Source organism: Miscanthus floridulus, chromosome 2, assembly GCF_019320115.1.
Source record: "Miscanthus floridulus cultivar M001 chromosome 2, ASM1932011v1, whole genome shotgun sequence".
Lineage (NCBI taxonomy): Eukaryota > Viridiplantae > Streptophyta > Magnoliopsida > Poales > Poaceae > Miscanthus > Miscanthus floridulus.
The window spans coordinates 22293887-22309016 of record NC_089581.1 but is presented as its reverse complement, the minus strand read 5'-3'; the positions used below and the strand labels follow the sequence as shown (position 1 = coordinate 22309016).

The 15130-nt window shown below is 45.1% G+C and overlaps 1 protein-coding gene across 2 annotated transcripts; it reads right to left on the bottom strand.

Annotated features, from left to right (window-relative positions):
• Positions 1 to 261: 261 nt before the first annotated feature.
• On the bottom strand, positions 262 to 3763 carry LOC136538182 (PHD finger protein MALE MEIOCYTE DEATH 1-like). Of its 2 annotated transcripts, XM_066530164.1 has the most exons (4): positions 3228 to 3763; positions 2408 to 2654; positions 806 to 2217; positions 262 to 724 (listed from the first exon to the last, which is right to left on the bottom strand). In XM_066530164.1, exons 1-3 carry the CDS (start codon positions 3685 to 3687, stop codon positions 825 to 827), a joined length of 2100 nt encoding a protein of 699 aa, XP_066386261.1. In that variant the 5' UTR covers positions 3688 to 3763; the 3' UTR covers positions 262 to 724; positions 806 to 824. The 2 variants fall into 2 exon arrangements, with proteins under 2 accessions (XP_066386261.1, XP_066386260.1); XM_066530163.1 differs by having other exon boundaries at positions 264 to 2217.
• Positions 3764 to 15130: the final 11367 nt, after the last annotated feature.

Below are 15130 nucleotides of genomic sequence, written 5' to 3'. Positions count from 1 at the left end.
TAACAGCCTAAATTTTAGCCCCTAAATTCGGGCCGTTCACTGGTCTTATAAGACCAGCCGGCTGGCTGATTTCCCCTCTCAATGTACTGTTCATCAAACCAGCCAAACGGTATTTTTCTCTTACAACAAACCAGCCAGAACCGTGTTTTTTTAGTAAGTTTCAGACCAGCGAACGAAGCCATTTAAACGCCACCTATAGAAGATGACATGGACTGGATGTGCAGCAGTCTGACCAGTGCACCGCAACAACAGAAGCCAGCCCAACCACCAAAACGCTACTGCAGACTAACAGCAAATCAAACAGCAACAAAAAAAAATTCTTTTTTATCTTGCAGTAAATAAATTCTTATAACACAGTGAACAAGTTAAACTTCATTGCCAAGATTCACAGACGGTAGAAAGGCGCAAATCACAGGACAGCTATTTACAGCATCTCTTCTGTAACATGTCCCTGTACAAAATTTCCAGTCGGATTGCGTGCGACATGGATAGTGCTTCTCTTTCTACTGCCTAATCCTCTACTCTACTACACCAGTCTACTACTACAGATAACATTCGGTATTACATCGTTACTAAACTTATCACATACCACTACAGCAACGCACTTTACACAAAAGGTCTCAACAGTATCAGAACTGGTTTACTCAGACTACTATCGCCAGGCCCCGTTCGGATGGTATGGTTCCAGAAGAATTTGGATGGTTTAGAGGAATTCTGGAGGAATCTGTGAGAGGAAAACACTATTCTGGATAAAAAAGAAGTGGATCAAGCTGGGTTTAAGGTGCAAAAAGAATTGTCACTTAACCTCAGGTACCATTAGTGTCTCATCCAGAAATTGGTCCAGCGGCCATGAGCGCACTACAGGATATGCAGAGAAATAATGGTGGTACCGGAACACCATCTGCAATGCCGACACAGCGTGTGTGCTGCCAGACATTGCATGCATCGCATGCCACCATGCGCTCCCCATCGTCGTCCTGTGCACCACAAACACACTGCACCTCCCACGCATCTGCACCTCCCTGGCACCGCAGCCCAGTCTCCATGTCCGCTCCGTGGCCATGCACACCGATGGTGTCACCAGACTCTGCTCCACCAAGCATCACCGGATCCCATTTATCCCCCGCAATGCCATCCAGTGACTCGGCCTGGAAATCCTCAAAGAAGCAGTATGTATCTCGCAATGCATGCTCCGCCTCAACAAGCAGCTCACCTATGGATGTATGCAGGGGTACCACCACGATATCCCCTGGCGGCATTGGCCTTGTAAGTTCAGTAGCCTCCCATGGCTGTGGTCGCCACTCAACAAGGAACCTTAGCTGGTCATCAGACTCATCCCTAAGGCCCCACCATTTCACCCAGTGCTTGCAGTCCAGTACAGCCTGTGCTGCTTCACTGCGTGCCTCCACCATGGCTCGGCACACAGCACGCAGATCCCGCTCCGCCTCTGCTGTGTTTGGCCATCGGACTGCAGGAGGGCTGTGCTCTGCATCAACTTCCACTGGCTCAAGCTCATGATCTGCCTGCGGCTGTGGCTCAGGCTCAGCATATTCCTCAAGGCTGAAGTGAAGCACACGGTTCTCAGGGTCAGGCACGCGGCGCACAATGTGGTTACCAACAACAGTGTCATTGAGGGACTTGATGACGAAGTCCAGGAGACCAGTGTCACCGATGGCACCCCTGGCAGCATCTCGCACTGCCTGCCGTGTTATCCTTGTGCCATCGGCATGCTCCCGCAGCTTTTCAACAATAACCTCTGCAGCACTAAGCAGACGCTTCTTTGACCACCGACACTCAAGCAGGTCAACTACGTCCTCAAAGCGTTGGTATGGCTGCCTGAGCCTCTTCACCATACATGACTTTGGCAGCAAGAACATCACCCGTGGGGATGTCTTCACGGGAGGAGGAGAAAGCGGGGCCTCAAGGTGCTTCCAATCAAGGAGGCAGAGGAGGAACTCACGGACTGTAGCCAGAGGTTTGTTGGAGAGGCGGCGGTAGATGGTGACCACACGACGTATATGACGACTACGGAGACAATCAACAGGCAGGGTAGCAAGGGCTTCAAGTGCCGCAGCATAAGTGGACCTAGACACGCTGAAACAACCCTTGGCAAGGCAGTACCCCCAGCGAGTGAACCATGTCTTGCCTTGTGCCACTCCAAGCAGGAGGCGGAGATCCACAGAGTGCTTCTGGGTCAAGTCGACAACAGAGACGGCTCTGCACAGAAACCTTCCAAAGCTCAGAAGATAGAAACAAGGTGGGTTATCTTTCTTGAGTTTACACTTTACAGCCTTCATAAAAGTTACCAAAGTTCAGAATTTGCTGGTGTACTTAAAGCACAACTAGCTAACAGGTACTTAACTGAAGAGTATTTCTGAACAGGGAAGAAAGAGTATATTGTTGTTACCTTACACGGAGAGCTGCGCAAAGCTGATCCCATATATCCATGATCTGGCAGCCAGAGAGGAAAGTGGAGTCACCATCACGACCATGGAGAGTGACAAGGTGACCAAAGCCATTACTATGGATCAGACCCTGTAGGAGGTGATCGGTGTGCCCAAGCAACGCATCAGCCCTGATTGGCTGGTCCCAGTCGACCACTGCCGGAATGATGAAATGGTACTTCCGCTTTGACACCCAGTGGTGGCTCCAACCTGAAATTGCAGTCCAGATCATGCACTTATTTCGACCATTGCTGAGTTGGCATTTACAGAACTAGGATGTAAATCAATGCACGAAACAACATCTTTTCCAGAAGAAGAAAGAAACTTTAAGAGGATAGGGGCCACCATTATAACCGCACTGGTATTTTCGGAAGTGATTTAAAAAATTTTGAAACAAGCAACATGGAGTAGTCAATTCCTGGCAATGTGCACAGGAAAATAAAGGGTCGTAAGTGCAAGAATGTGGAACAGAAATGCAATTCCTATTATTCACCCAACGTTGTATGTAATCAGAATTAGTAGTAGTTTATCGCTCATTCAGCGCATTTCTCAACAGGTAGGAACGATAATTGCAAGTAATTATTACTGAAAAATATCCCCCAAGAATCTTCCCTACGGTCACGAAGCCCAAATCACACAGAGACAAATCAGCAAAAATCGGGAATAACTCACGACTAAAACCTAATCAGCGCATCCATCAAACATTCAAAACCCCGCGAACGAAAGAAGCGCGTGCTGCGCCCAAATACGCGATGAAGGCCCCGGGAAGCGAAGCCAACTCACCGGCGCAGCGACAGAGATCGCAGAGCGGCGAGGGCGACGCCGCGGCGAGCTCCTCCACGGCGACGATGGGGACTAAGGCGCCCGTGCGCTCGTCCGAGAGCAGCGCGCGCCACGCCGACCCGGAACCCGGTGCGCAGCTCCACTGCTTCAGGAGCCACCGCACGTTGTCCCGGAACGCGCCGCCGAGCGCGGCCGTGTCCCCGCCCGGGAAGTCCCGCAGCGGGTACACGCGCGTCCCCGATCCGCCCCTCGGCCCAGCCGCCGACAAGGCGGCGGAGTGCTTGAAGAGCGCGGAGGCCGAGGAGGAAGACGACGAGGTGGAGGATGAGGACGGCAGCCACGGGCTCGCTTCCTCCTCCTCCTTCTCGGCCGCCGCCGCCGCCGCCTGCGAGCTCTGTCGTGGCGGTGGCGGCGGCGACCGTCGCGGGTCGAACCGCCGGAGCGCGCGCGTGGACGGCATTGCCCAGAGCGGTCGTCTCCTGCTACGGGCGCTGGGGTTTTGGTTCGCGGCGGCAGGGGCCTTCCCGTAATTTGTGGCCTGCGAGTGACGGTGCGAGCGGTGCCGCACGCCGAGCTCCACGACCCAAATGCTCACGCCGCTGACGCGCCGGCCCCACGACGGTCGCTTTCCACGCGTTCGCCCGTGACCTCGCGGACGCGGAGCAAGCCGTGCCCTCCGCTGCCCCCTGACCCTGAGGCTATGCTCCAAGGACATGTAGGACCTACCTGGCTAGGCATTGGCCTGGGGTCATGGGTCCCGCAGGTCAACGGCTAAACAACAGTGGCGTGGTCGCCGACGTGTGGACAGGCAGGTGATAGCTGATGGGATAGGAAGCGCCCGTTTCGTAGGCCCCGCGATCGAGACGCAGCGGGAGCGAGGTCAAATTTTTGGGGTGACGTGGCTCTATTTGGCTTCCGGGACCCAGTGTTCAGATGCATTGTACCTGACCGGTTTGTCTGTCACTGGCAGTTGGTCAACAATTCACTCGCGCTAGCAGGGCTATCTCACAGCCTGTTTCGGGACCCAGTGTTCAGATGCATTGTACCTGACCGGTTTGTCTGTCACTGGCAGTTGGTCAACAATTCACTCGCGCTAGCAGGGCTATCTCACAGCCTGTTTGAGTGGCCGCTGTGTGTCGTTGTTGGTTCGTTTATATGAGAGAGAAGTATTGCGGGCTGATTTATGTGAATAGTATCTATGTGAGGAGGTTGGCCAGCCGATCACGCTGTCAATCCAGGTGTGTTTGTTTGAAGAATGAGGTGGTTTATTTTCTTCTCATTTTTCAAATTTTTTATTTAGTATGTAAAATAGAATTAGTTGATTTATTTATTTAGTCTGTAAAATAGAATTCTGTTGATTTATTACTATGTTATTTTCCATAACCTATAATTAGGTTGATTTATCTAAAATTTATAGGATCAACTCATGATACACCACCTCATAAAGCATGTGATGATTCCATAAATCAAACACGCTATAATAACTTAAATGGTTTCTATATTTATTTATTAATTAAAGTATTAACTAAGCAAAATAATAATGTGATATTGAAATTAGAGAAGATAGATGAGGAAATAGTTTGTTAAGCCAGTCTTAACGAGAGTTTCAAAATAGTTTCATTCTCAAATATACGTTACGTTTGCTTGGCTGATAAGTCATGGTTGAAAGTACTGTTGGTTGATTTGTTGTGAGAGAAAAATATTGTTCGTTGGCTGAAAAAGTACGGCTTATAAGCCAAGCGAACAGGACAATATAGTAACACATCAACAAAATTGCTGACTTGGTAGCTTATTTATGAAGAGAGAGATGAAACTAGCTGACACAGTTACTAACATAAAAATTGATGTGACAGTCTTGGTAATTGTGAGATTAAACTCTCCATTAAGACTGACCAAGATACGAAGAGATGCGACGAGTAGATAATGGGAGCAACTATAGTCAAGGGTTGTAGATGGGGTGAATACTGGGATAGAAGAGAGAGGATATGCATGAGAACAAAAAAAATTGTTAGATAAAGGAGTGAAACAATAGCCACCAACAGGCTGTCCTATTAGCCTTCATCTAAAGAGAAGAGATATGTGGATAAAAGTTGTTTTAAAAGAGCTGGCCATTGAAAAAATATTTATACGTGTAGCGTCTATATATAATTTAAAAGACACAGAAAGTTGACTTAATTTCTAGCATCGAGACCGCTTTTATGACCGGTACTCTTAAAATCAGGAGATCCCAAAAAGAAATTACCAGATCGGCATTTGATGGACTGCTTGATTATTGCTTGGAGACCCTGTTTGCTTGAACTACTCCAACAATATTTTTTAATGAACAAATATTATTTTTCTCTTATAATAAATCAACATAAGCTAAATTTCAGCGAAACGAGCAGGGTCTCGATGAAGGCCCTATTTGTCTTGGTGAAAATACAAGTTAGCTCTGATTTCCAATTTTCTACTATCTTCATTGCAAATTATAAAAAAAAGAATTGATTGTTTAGATATAAAGATTTTATATATGTATATTTATAGAAAAAAGTCTACATAATCCTAACTATTTAGGGTGGACTACCTCACCACTCAAACTATAAAACTGAATTTTCAACCCCCTAAACTTTTCAAAACCGGTTAAATAACCCCCAAGCCCATCACTAATTTCTCCGCCATCCTAAAGAAGTATCTCTCCCAGCAGATGCACTAACAGCTTCGCTAATACTATAGACTTGCCATTCTTGCCTCCTATCACGATGAATTTGGCTATCCAGAGCGCCTCACGATGCAACTTCCGGGGCTTTCGACTCCATTTCCACGCCGGGAGCTCGGCCACCAAGGGTCATCATGTCCATGTCTAGAGCTCGATCGTGAGGAGCTCGGCCGACGGGCCAGGGACCACGTGCTCGGTGCTCCCATGTCTATATATGTTCGGCCATCCACGATGCTTCCTGCCATAGATATAGCTTGTACTTCATTCCAAATTGTGGACCGTTCTGTTTTTATCATTTACTATGGCCCCGTTCGCTTGTCTTAAAAATGGCTTGTTCGGCTTCTTTTTTCAGCCGGAATAGTATTTTTTAGCCAGTTTCAGCTAAGTTTCAGACCAGCGAACGGGGCCTATGTATCTAAATATAATATTTATCTAGGTTGATATAAAATACTACCTAGAAAGGTCAACATGACTTACAGTTTGGAATAGAAGGAGTACTTGAATTGTTAGATGAAATGATTAAGCAGACTGCTATTTTTGCAAATGGGATGCGATGTGCTTGCTGCATGGTGGTTTAATTAGATGCTTTGATAGGATCCTTACCTCTAAAGTCCCATGAACAAAACATACTCATAATCTTTATATTCTTTGCAACCGTCATGTTTTCTTTCATGATACATGTCAGTTGAAAGTTGTCCATTGGTGGAATATGACTGTTGTTTGAATATAACAGTAGAGATTTTCAACTTAGATACGGGCAATATTAAAATATGTTGCAATTAATTTGAATACCAACTAAATATATATTGGATAAGAGGATCGGATGCAATTTAGCTACTCCGTTAGACTACTGAGTAATGCTCTGGAGAGTGAATCTTTTAGAGTGGGTAGCCAAATAAGAATCTGAAGGATGGAATTTAGAGCGTCTCAAGAGATGCTCTTACACGATACACTTTTTTTTTTTTTCCAAATGTTGTCCTCTGTTGTTACCCAGCAGCTTAAAATAATGTAAATTTAGGTTGTACGTACTAGAGGTACACAACACGCGTCTTCCATTACATTGTTAGTCATAGACCATCCATTTAGGTAGATTTAGATGATGATTATTATATATTATCTTCTAGGAAATAATAGGGGAAGTATTTATAATATTTTTTATTTTAGAAATTTACTTCCTTACTAGCTTTTTTAGGAAGCCATGCGGCGCACTTTATTGATTATCAAATAAAATTGCATCGTTTACAAGGCTTTCAAGGATAAAATCAGGGGGTAAAAGCTCTAGTTTAGTTTTGGTGAATTGATGAAACCCTAAAGTGTTAACCTAGTTTATCTAAGTGATTATGAGATAGGTAGCACTATTTCAAGTGATGAAGCAACAATGAAGATCATGATGATGGTGATGCCATGGTGATGATCAAATGCTAGGACTTGGAAAAGAAGAAAGAGAAAAACAAAAAGCTCAAGGCAAAGGTGAGATTTATAGAAGCTTTTCGGTTTAGTGATCGAGACACTTAGCGAGTGTGATCATATTTAGTATCGATAGCCGTACTATTAAGAGGGGTAAAACTCGGATCGAAATGCGGTTATCAAAGTGCCACTAGATGCTCTAACTCATTGTATATGCATTTAGGATCTAATGGAGTGCTAACACCCTTACAAATGTTTGTGAAAATATGTTAACACACATGCACGAAGTATTACACTTGGTGGTTGGCACATTTGATCAAGGGTGGTGAAGTTTGGGGTAAAAAGGAGCTAGTTCGTATTGACCGGACTCTGCCTTCGGCAGTGATCGGACTCTGACCCTACGTCTGATCAGTGGTGCGCAGTGAAGGCCATCCTCGGCCCTTTGACCGGGCGCTTAGAAGAAATAGGACCGGACGCGCTGGGGGTGTGTTCGGTCAGACTATGACGTACGCTGACGCAAGCATCAGAACAAGCCAATGAGGACCAGACCCTGAGCCGCGTCCGGTCACCTGTGATCGAATGCGTCCGGTCATGTTTTTGCCTCTCTAGAAACTTACTGGAAATGATCGGACTCAGGCGTAGCAGTGTCCGGTCATCCTCGCGGTGCGTGTTTGGTCGCAACTTAACCATTGAGATCAGACGCTCAGTATTTGAAGCCAGGGATGACGTGGCAGCTATCCGTTGACCGGACGCTGACATGGTGCGTCCGGTCGATCCGACTGGCATGTTCGGTCGCCCCGATTTTCAGTGGACAGGGGAGCCCAACGGCTCTATTCGTGGGGGGTCTCTATTTAAACCCCATGGCCGGCTTTAGCTCAAATACTTGGCCATTTGCGTTGACATGGCAACCTTGTGAGCTTAGCCAAAGCCCTCCCACTCATCTCCATCATTGATTCATCATCTTTGTGAGATTGGGAGATAATCCAAGTGCATTGCTTGAGTGTTTGCATCTAGAGGCACTTGGTATTCGTGTTTTGCTGCGGGTTTGGCTTGTTACTCTTGGTGGTTGCCTCCACCTAGATGGCTTGAAGCATCGAGGATCGTCGAGCGGAGGTTGGTGATTGTCTCCGGCTCCGATCATGATGATTGTAAGGGGTTCTTGACATTTCCCCGACGGAGAGCTAAAAGGTACTCTAGTAAATTGCTCGTAGGTTGTGTGATCCTCATCTTGTGTTCGTTGTGCGGCACCCTATTGAGGGTTTGACGTGTAATGCCAATTAACAAGTGAGTGTATCGCCACAACAGGACTAGCTTGTCGGCAAGCAAGTGAACTTTGGAGGAAAAATCATTGTGCCTTGATTATCTTCTTGGTATTTATTAGTATTCATTGACTGATCACTTGTCACGGTGGTATACCTCTCTACCACTTTCTTGTATTTCATTGTACATTCATTTGTATAGAGCTTGCGGTAGTCAAGACTTGATAGTGTAGTACTTAATTGTATCACTTTTGCTAGATTGATCACATGTGTAAATTCGAGATATAGCCTTGTTGTGATATACTAGAGATCATAAAAAATAGAATTGGGTAGGTGGCTTGCAACTCTAAGTATAGTGCTAGCGCAAAATTCGTTTCGCCATCTTATTGACTAATCATTTGTCTTAGTGTTGTTGTAGAAATTTTTAATAGGATATTCATCCCCCTCTAACCATTTCGACCTTTCAGGGGTTCATCGATCCAAATACAATTTTCTTCTGCTGATAAAACTACTCTAGCTAACTGATGCGCAACTTTATTGGCTTTCCGATCGTAGTGCTCCAAAGATATTGATTCAAAATTTTGCCATAGCTGAAAACATTCATAAAAAATTGGTGTCCTCGCTGTAGATGCGATGCCGCTTTGCATTGTGTCCATAACCTCCATACAATCTGAGTGTATAATAATACCATTGCATCCCATCTGTTGAGCTAAAAGCAATCCCTCTAGTGCCATCACTTCCTCCTTAGGTGCATCTACAACATGCTCCCTGTAAGTATACGAGCCTGCTATGAAGGCGCCATCTGAATCTCTTATAACAACACATGTTCCTCCATCCTCTGGAACTTCCATCGACATTTATTGATAGTTTCACTGCTGGAGGTTTCTTCCATCCCACTCTTTGTATGACAGTCCTTTTCGTAGCTCTTTGATAGCCAGAGTGGCAATTGAGAGAGCTAAACGCACCGGCCGCTGGATCACTTCTCCATGAACAAATTTTCGGCGTTCCCACCAAATTAATTCTGCTAGGCCGACGTGATTTAGCTTTTCAAGTGGTCGAGACATCTTTATCAGGTCAGCAACAGCTACTGAACCTGATCTATCTGAATCCAGAACTCTTTCCATCTTCCTCCAAATGCCAAGTCTCGCAACTCGCATGGAAGGCAACTAGAAATACATGACGTACCTATCCTATAAAAAATGTTACATCTAAATGCATTTTGTAAACAATCATCAGCGTCGTAAACTATCGTAGATTATTTACTGCTGGCTAGTTTGATGTGAGAGAAAAATACTGTTCCAGCTTATAATCCACGATCGTATACGAGCAAGCGAACATGTTGCATGGCTTTAATTTATCCCTATGCACGATAGTACGTTCTGAGGTCACCTTTAATCCATGAAAAAATAATTACATATCTATATCTCTTATAAAACCAAACCCCACTTTTATCTCAATATGCAAGACATCCACATCATTTTCCACTACCTATCCACGTCACCTCCCACTAATAGCCATGTCATCCCATCAATTTCCAATCTCTTAATGCAAGTTGTTCACACCATCTCCACTAAGCACAATTTAATATCAACATATAAGAAATATAGAGGCATTCATATATTGCTATTTATTTTGCCATTCCATCTCCTTGCCTTCTCTAATTTTGGTAAGAATGAATATAAGAATATATAGGTTTAATTCATACATGTAAGAATTATTTTTATTTCTAAGAAAGTTCCGCAGCAACGCGCGGGGTATGTATCATCTATACGCACATGCCATATCTCTGAATGTTTGTTTGACCCAAAACCAAGAGCACATAGGGGCCTAAAAATCAAGTATGACCCAATTTATTTATACCTTGCATCATAACTTTTGCAGACTTATGCTAGAATTCTATATTTTTGTTTTCATTTAAGCTATTTAGACCCCCAATTTATTCCAAAAAGACTAGAAAAATCATCTAAATGCATGTTAAAAATTAGCATTTTGTTAAATGTGTCAAGTGAAATTCAAAGTTCCTTAATAAAGGGCAAGCTCAAAATTAGATTTTATTTTGAAATTATATTTAAAGAATTGGAAACAAGATCAAAGTTTTTATGACATGTCTCTACTAATTTCAAAACAAAGCCATTTTAGCATGTCTTTCGTTAAGAAAATTTGAATTTTACTCGAGCATGTATGCTAAAAAATCATATGCCAAAATACTACTTCCCAAATTATAAATTCAGATGTTCTTTTTTGGAATTTTGGAAAACATTTTTTAGGCCAAACAAGTTAAACAATAAATGGAAATACTTGTTGACTTATAAAAAATCTTATTATTATTTTGTTAAGATAAAATTGTATTACAAGTTAACCAAAAGTCTTTTTTTTCCATTTATATTATCTACTGTTTGTCTACTGTTTGTCTAATAGATCCAATTACAAGATATTTTGTCTACTGTTTGTCTACTTTCTAAATAAAAAATACAAATATATATATATATATATATATATTTATATTATCTCGTACGACGTAATATGTAGTAGCCAACATTTAGATCAACAATTCAAAGTTATCTGGGAGTACAATAGCAATCCCTAAAACCATACGTGCATGTTTCATCACAAAGAACCCAATAAGCCAAGCTAGATCAGTTTGCTATCTAGGCACCCAATTATCACGCCAAGTACCAATACTCTTTCCATCCCAACTCTCAAAATTATAACTTTATTTGTTAGAAAGAAGGCACTTTAACCTCGAATATACGACTGGTACAGATGATGTGTGGCACACTTAATTTTTTCTAGAAAAGTTTTTCCTATTTGTGTAGCCTTTTGTTTCTGGAACATATAGTGGCACTATGTTTGGTGGAACATTTTTTACCGACCCCTTTCTAAGATAGAAAAAATTAACCACTTGTTTCGACGGAATATATATTAATGTTTTGCTGCAGAATTCCATATAGAGAATGATTTTCTACCGGTAGGAAAAAATAAAAAATACCTAGAAGAGGGTGTGCAACTTATTTCTATATATCAAAGCAGGAAGGTTTAGCCGCCAACCAGGCCATCCACGTCACTCGAAATTTCCCCCGCCGTCCGATCTCGCGTTCGAAGGCTCATATCACTCGAAGCGGATTCTGTTACTTTGGCCGCCTCTCACAGCATCCACGTCGCCCCAATTGTTCCAAGTCGTTGGATCCGCCATCGTGTGGCCCTGACTGCTTGTAGCCGCTTTCTTTAAAATCTGCTTCTTCTGCCTCTTGTCGCTCTATATTCATTTTGCTAGCTTCTGCGGCTTCTCATGCGAATCCAGTGGAGCAAATATATACTCCAACTCCTGATTCTCCTTCAGAAAACTTCTCATCCCCTCCTCTCCCTCTCTCTTGTATGCTCCCTCCCTCGCTCCCGAGTCCCGACTCGCGACGTGGCTCAGGCGACGGCGCGGGACGACCTCGGCGGTGGCTGGCCCTCCGCGCGGCGGCGGCCTCCCTCCTCCTCCTTCTCCTCCTCCTCCTCCTCCACCACCACGCCACTTCCTCCTCGCGACGCAAGGCAGCGGGTCGCGCGGCCTAGGGTTTCGCCTCTCTGTCGCCGGTCATCCCCACGTGCGCGCGGGCAGCCAGCAGAGGCCCTGACGCGCCGGAGGGCTCTAGCGGCGGAGGAACCTCCATGGTGGGCGTGGATGATGACGGGGAGGCCACGTCAGCAACCTCAGCGGTGGATCTAGAGCGGCCGCTCGCGAGGCCCCTCCCGGCGGCGGATCTGAAGCTGGAGCACGACGAGGACCTCGCGCAGGCAACGGAGGCGATGGATCTGCGGCGAGCAGGCGGATCCAGCGCGAGCCCTCCCCGTCTCCACTAGATCCAGCTGCATGGGCTCCACCGATGGCCGGTGCGCGGGCGACACGGTGGCACACGTCCGCGAGCTGTCCCCCGCTGCCCCCGCAATTGACCAGGATGCAGCTCCTTCGACCTCGCCTCACACCCGGACCTCAAGCTCGCCCGCCGCATCGGGAGCGGCCTGCCCGGGCCCACTGGGCAGCAGGTGTGGTCTGGCACGCTGTCTCGTTGCGGCGGCGGCGGCGGAGTCAAGCGGTGCAAGCACCGAGTGGCAGTGAAGAGGGTGCCCCTGGCCGCAAGGACGGGCTCCAGGTTGTTCATGAGGAGGTGAAGTGGCTTAGGCGCGCCTCCACATGGTGTCGGAACGTGTGCATATTCCATGGTGTTGTGAGGGTCGGCGGCCACCTCTGTTTCGTCATGGATCGCTGTGTCGGGTCTGTGCAGGCGGAGATACGGCATAATGGTGGACGCCTCACGCTGGAGCAGATTCTCAGGTCTGGCATTGCATCTAAACGTCAGTACTTAGTAATATTGAGTAGCTATTCTTTATGCTTTTGTCGTGCCAATTATCACTGTAAACATATCACATTGCAACATAGCGCTCACTTTTATTGTTACTCAGTACTCAGTAAGAACTAAGAAGCATGCCTAGCTAGAACCTTCACTAAAAGTGGCAAATTGTGTAGTATGACAGCTTGCTTTGAGAGGTGTGAAGTGATTGCCTTGTTAATGGCGTTATGTGTTTTGATTTTGTTGGTGCTGCTAGCTGTTTTGTTTGCTTATCTTCTATTGTTGTAAGGAAGGTAAAATTGGTCACAATTAATGCTCATCATGTCGCTTGCCATTTCGGCGCAATGCCGTGATATATTTTGTGAATATCATAACTTTGGCTTGCAGTTTACTCGCTGAGTCAATTACCGTCAAGTTATCAAGCTGTGGAGCTTTTATCAGCTCACAGTATGGCTAACACTAATATATATATGCTGAAATCATTAAAGTTTCTATGGCATGCATATGTGTGAGTAGTATCTGAAAGACTGAAACTGCAGTAGGAAACCACGAGCGTGCCGTGCCTTCGTGGGCCTATCTCTGCAGAAAACTAACACGGTAGATTCTTTTTCCATTTTATTATACATCTCAGTTTCTCAATTTCGCATATAGACCCTTTTTTTTTGTCACACACACAGAGAAAAGGAGACCTCTTTTTTTTCAAGTCTGTACAGGATCTAGTTAGTCTGGACACGGGTTTCTGAGAGCTTTTGGGTACACACGCCTTTCGCGCGCTGTCTACACCGGGAAGCATCACTGCTTCCTTGCTAGCGTTCGGTTCTCTGGCATGCTGAATATGACCACATGTCGCGAAGAGCGACCACGAGTGCACGACCAAGCCACGCCGCCTATCGTTTCTTTGCCGGCACGCACGAGGACGCGCGTGATGAACTAGAATGCATTATTACGGTCGCACTTGCGATTGCGACATATCGATATCGTACACCGAATTTACTATCCCCGATTTTTTTTAAAGGCTATTTGTGGGCACAGCCGTCAGTTGCAGAGCTCGGGCCGAATGAACCCAGCAACTCCGGCATAAACTGGCCCAATAAGACTGACACCCATACGTAAAGGCCAGTTAGAAGAACACCCGGCACGATCAAGAAGGCTACGACGTGTGTGGTTTTCCCTTTTTCCTTTTTTTTTTGTCCGGTGCTCTACGTATGCAATTAGACAATAACACCAATTGAACCTGTCTAAGTTGAAACTCGTGTGTTTTTGAAGGAAACCAGCATACGGGTATTTTGTGCCAACAAAACACACGAATTCCAGAAGCCCAAAAAACCGTGTGTTTTTTTGGAACCTAACACGTGATTTTGGGCAGCCTAGGCAACACAAGAGTCCCAGCAGAGAAAGAAAAAACCATGTGTTTTTTTTTCTAAAGTAGCACACGAAATTCATCCAGGCAGAAAAACCGTGTGTTTTAGGAGGAAGTAGCACACGGATTCTGTTGTAATTGTCTTATGTTGGAGTTGTAATCTGTGTGAGGAGAACAAACAAGGCCCACAGAGAGATCTGTTGTAGTTGTAATTGTAATTGTGCAAGTGAGCCCAGAAACATGACGACAAAAAGGCCCATGTTATCAAGTCCCAGGCCCATCAACCCAACAACAAAATTCTCATGAAATAAAGCACCTACTTGGGAAAGAAGGAAACTCACACACAACAAATCGACGGATCTGTTCGTGAGGAAAGAGCTCTGCTCTGCTCACACAGAGCAGAGGAAAAGGGGGAAAATCACCAGATCCAAGGAGGCCGGACTCACCTCAACATCCTCCAAGGTTAGTACACCCCACATCTAAGGATTGCATGTGTTAGATACCTACAATATATCCTCATCAAGATTTGATGGTCTCAAACAATCTATAAAAGGAATTTTACCTCATTAGTTTGCAAATCAAGAGACAAAGAGTAGAATGCTGATTAGATTTCCTTTTAGCACAATCTCCTCTAGGTATCTCTACTAAATAACTGGTGGAGGAAGAATTTCTAGAAACAAGTAGTAAATTAGTGCCGGAGGATCCATCATAGAATACGTGAGATAAGAGCATCATTTAGATAGCTCAATCACACACACACACACACAGAAATAAAAAATTCCTTGGCCAATCTCTATATGGACTTTTGCAGGCACACCACACATATATCTTATGCATCTGCTATA

Coding starts and splice junctions, on each gene's coding strand:
- LOC136538182 (XM_066530164.1), bottom strand. CDS start 3,687: ATGCCGTCCACGCGCGCGCTCCGGCGGTTCGACCCGCGACGGTCGCCG. Junction 2,655..3,227: donor CGATCTCTGTCGCTGCGCCG/GTGAGTTGGCTT, acceptor CTGCAATTTCAG/GTTGGAGCCACCACTGGGTG. Junction 2,218..2,407: donor TGCGCAGCTCTCCGTGTAAG/GTAACAACAATA, acceptor GTTTCTGTGCAG/AGCCGTCTCTGTTGTCGACT.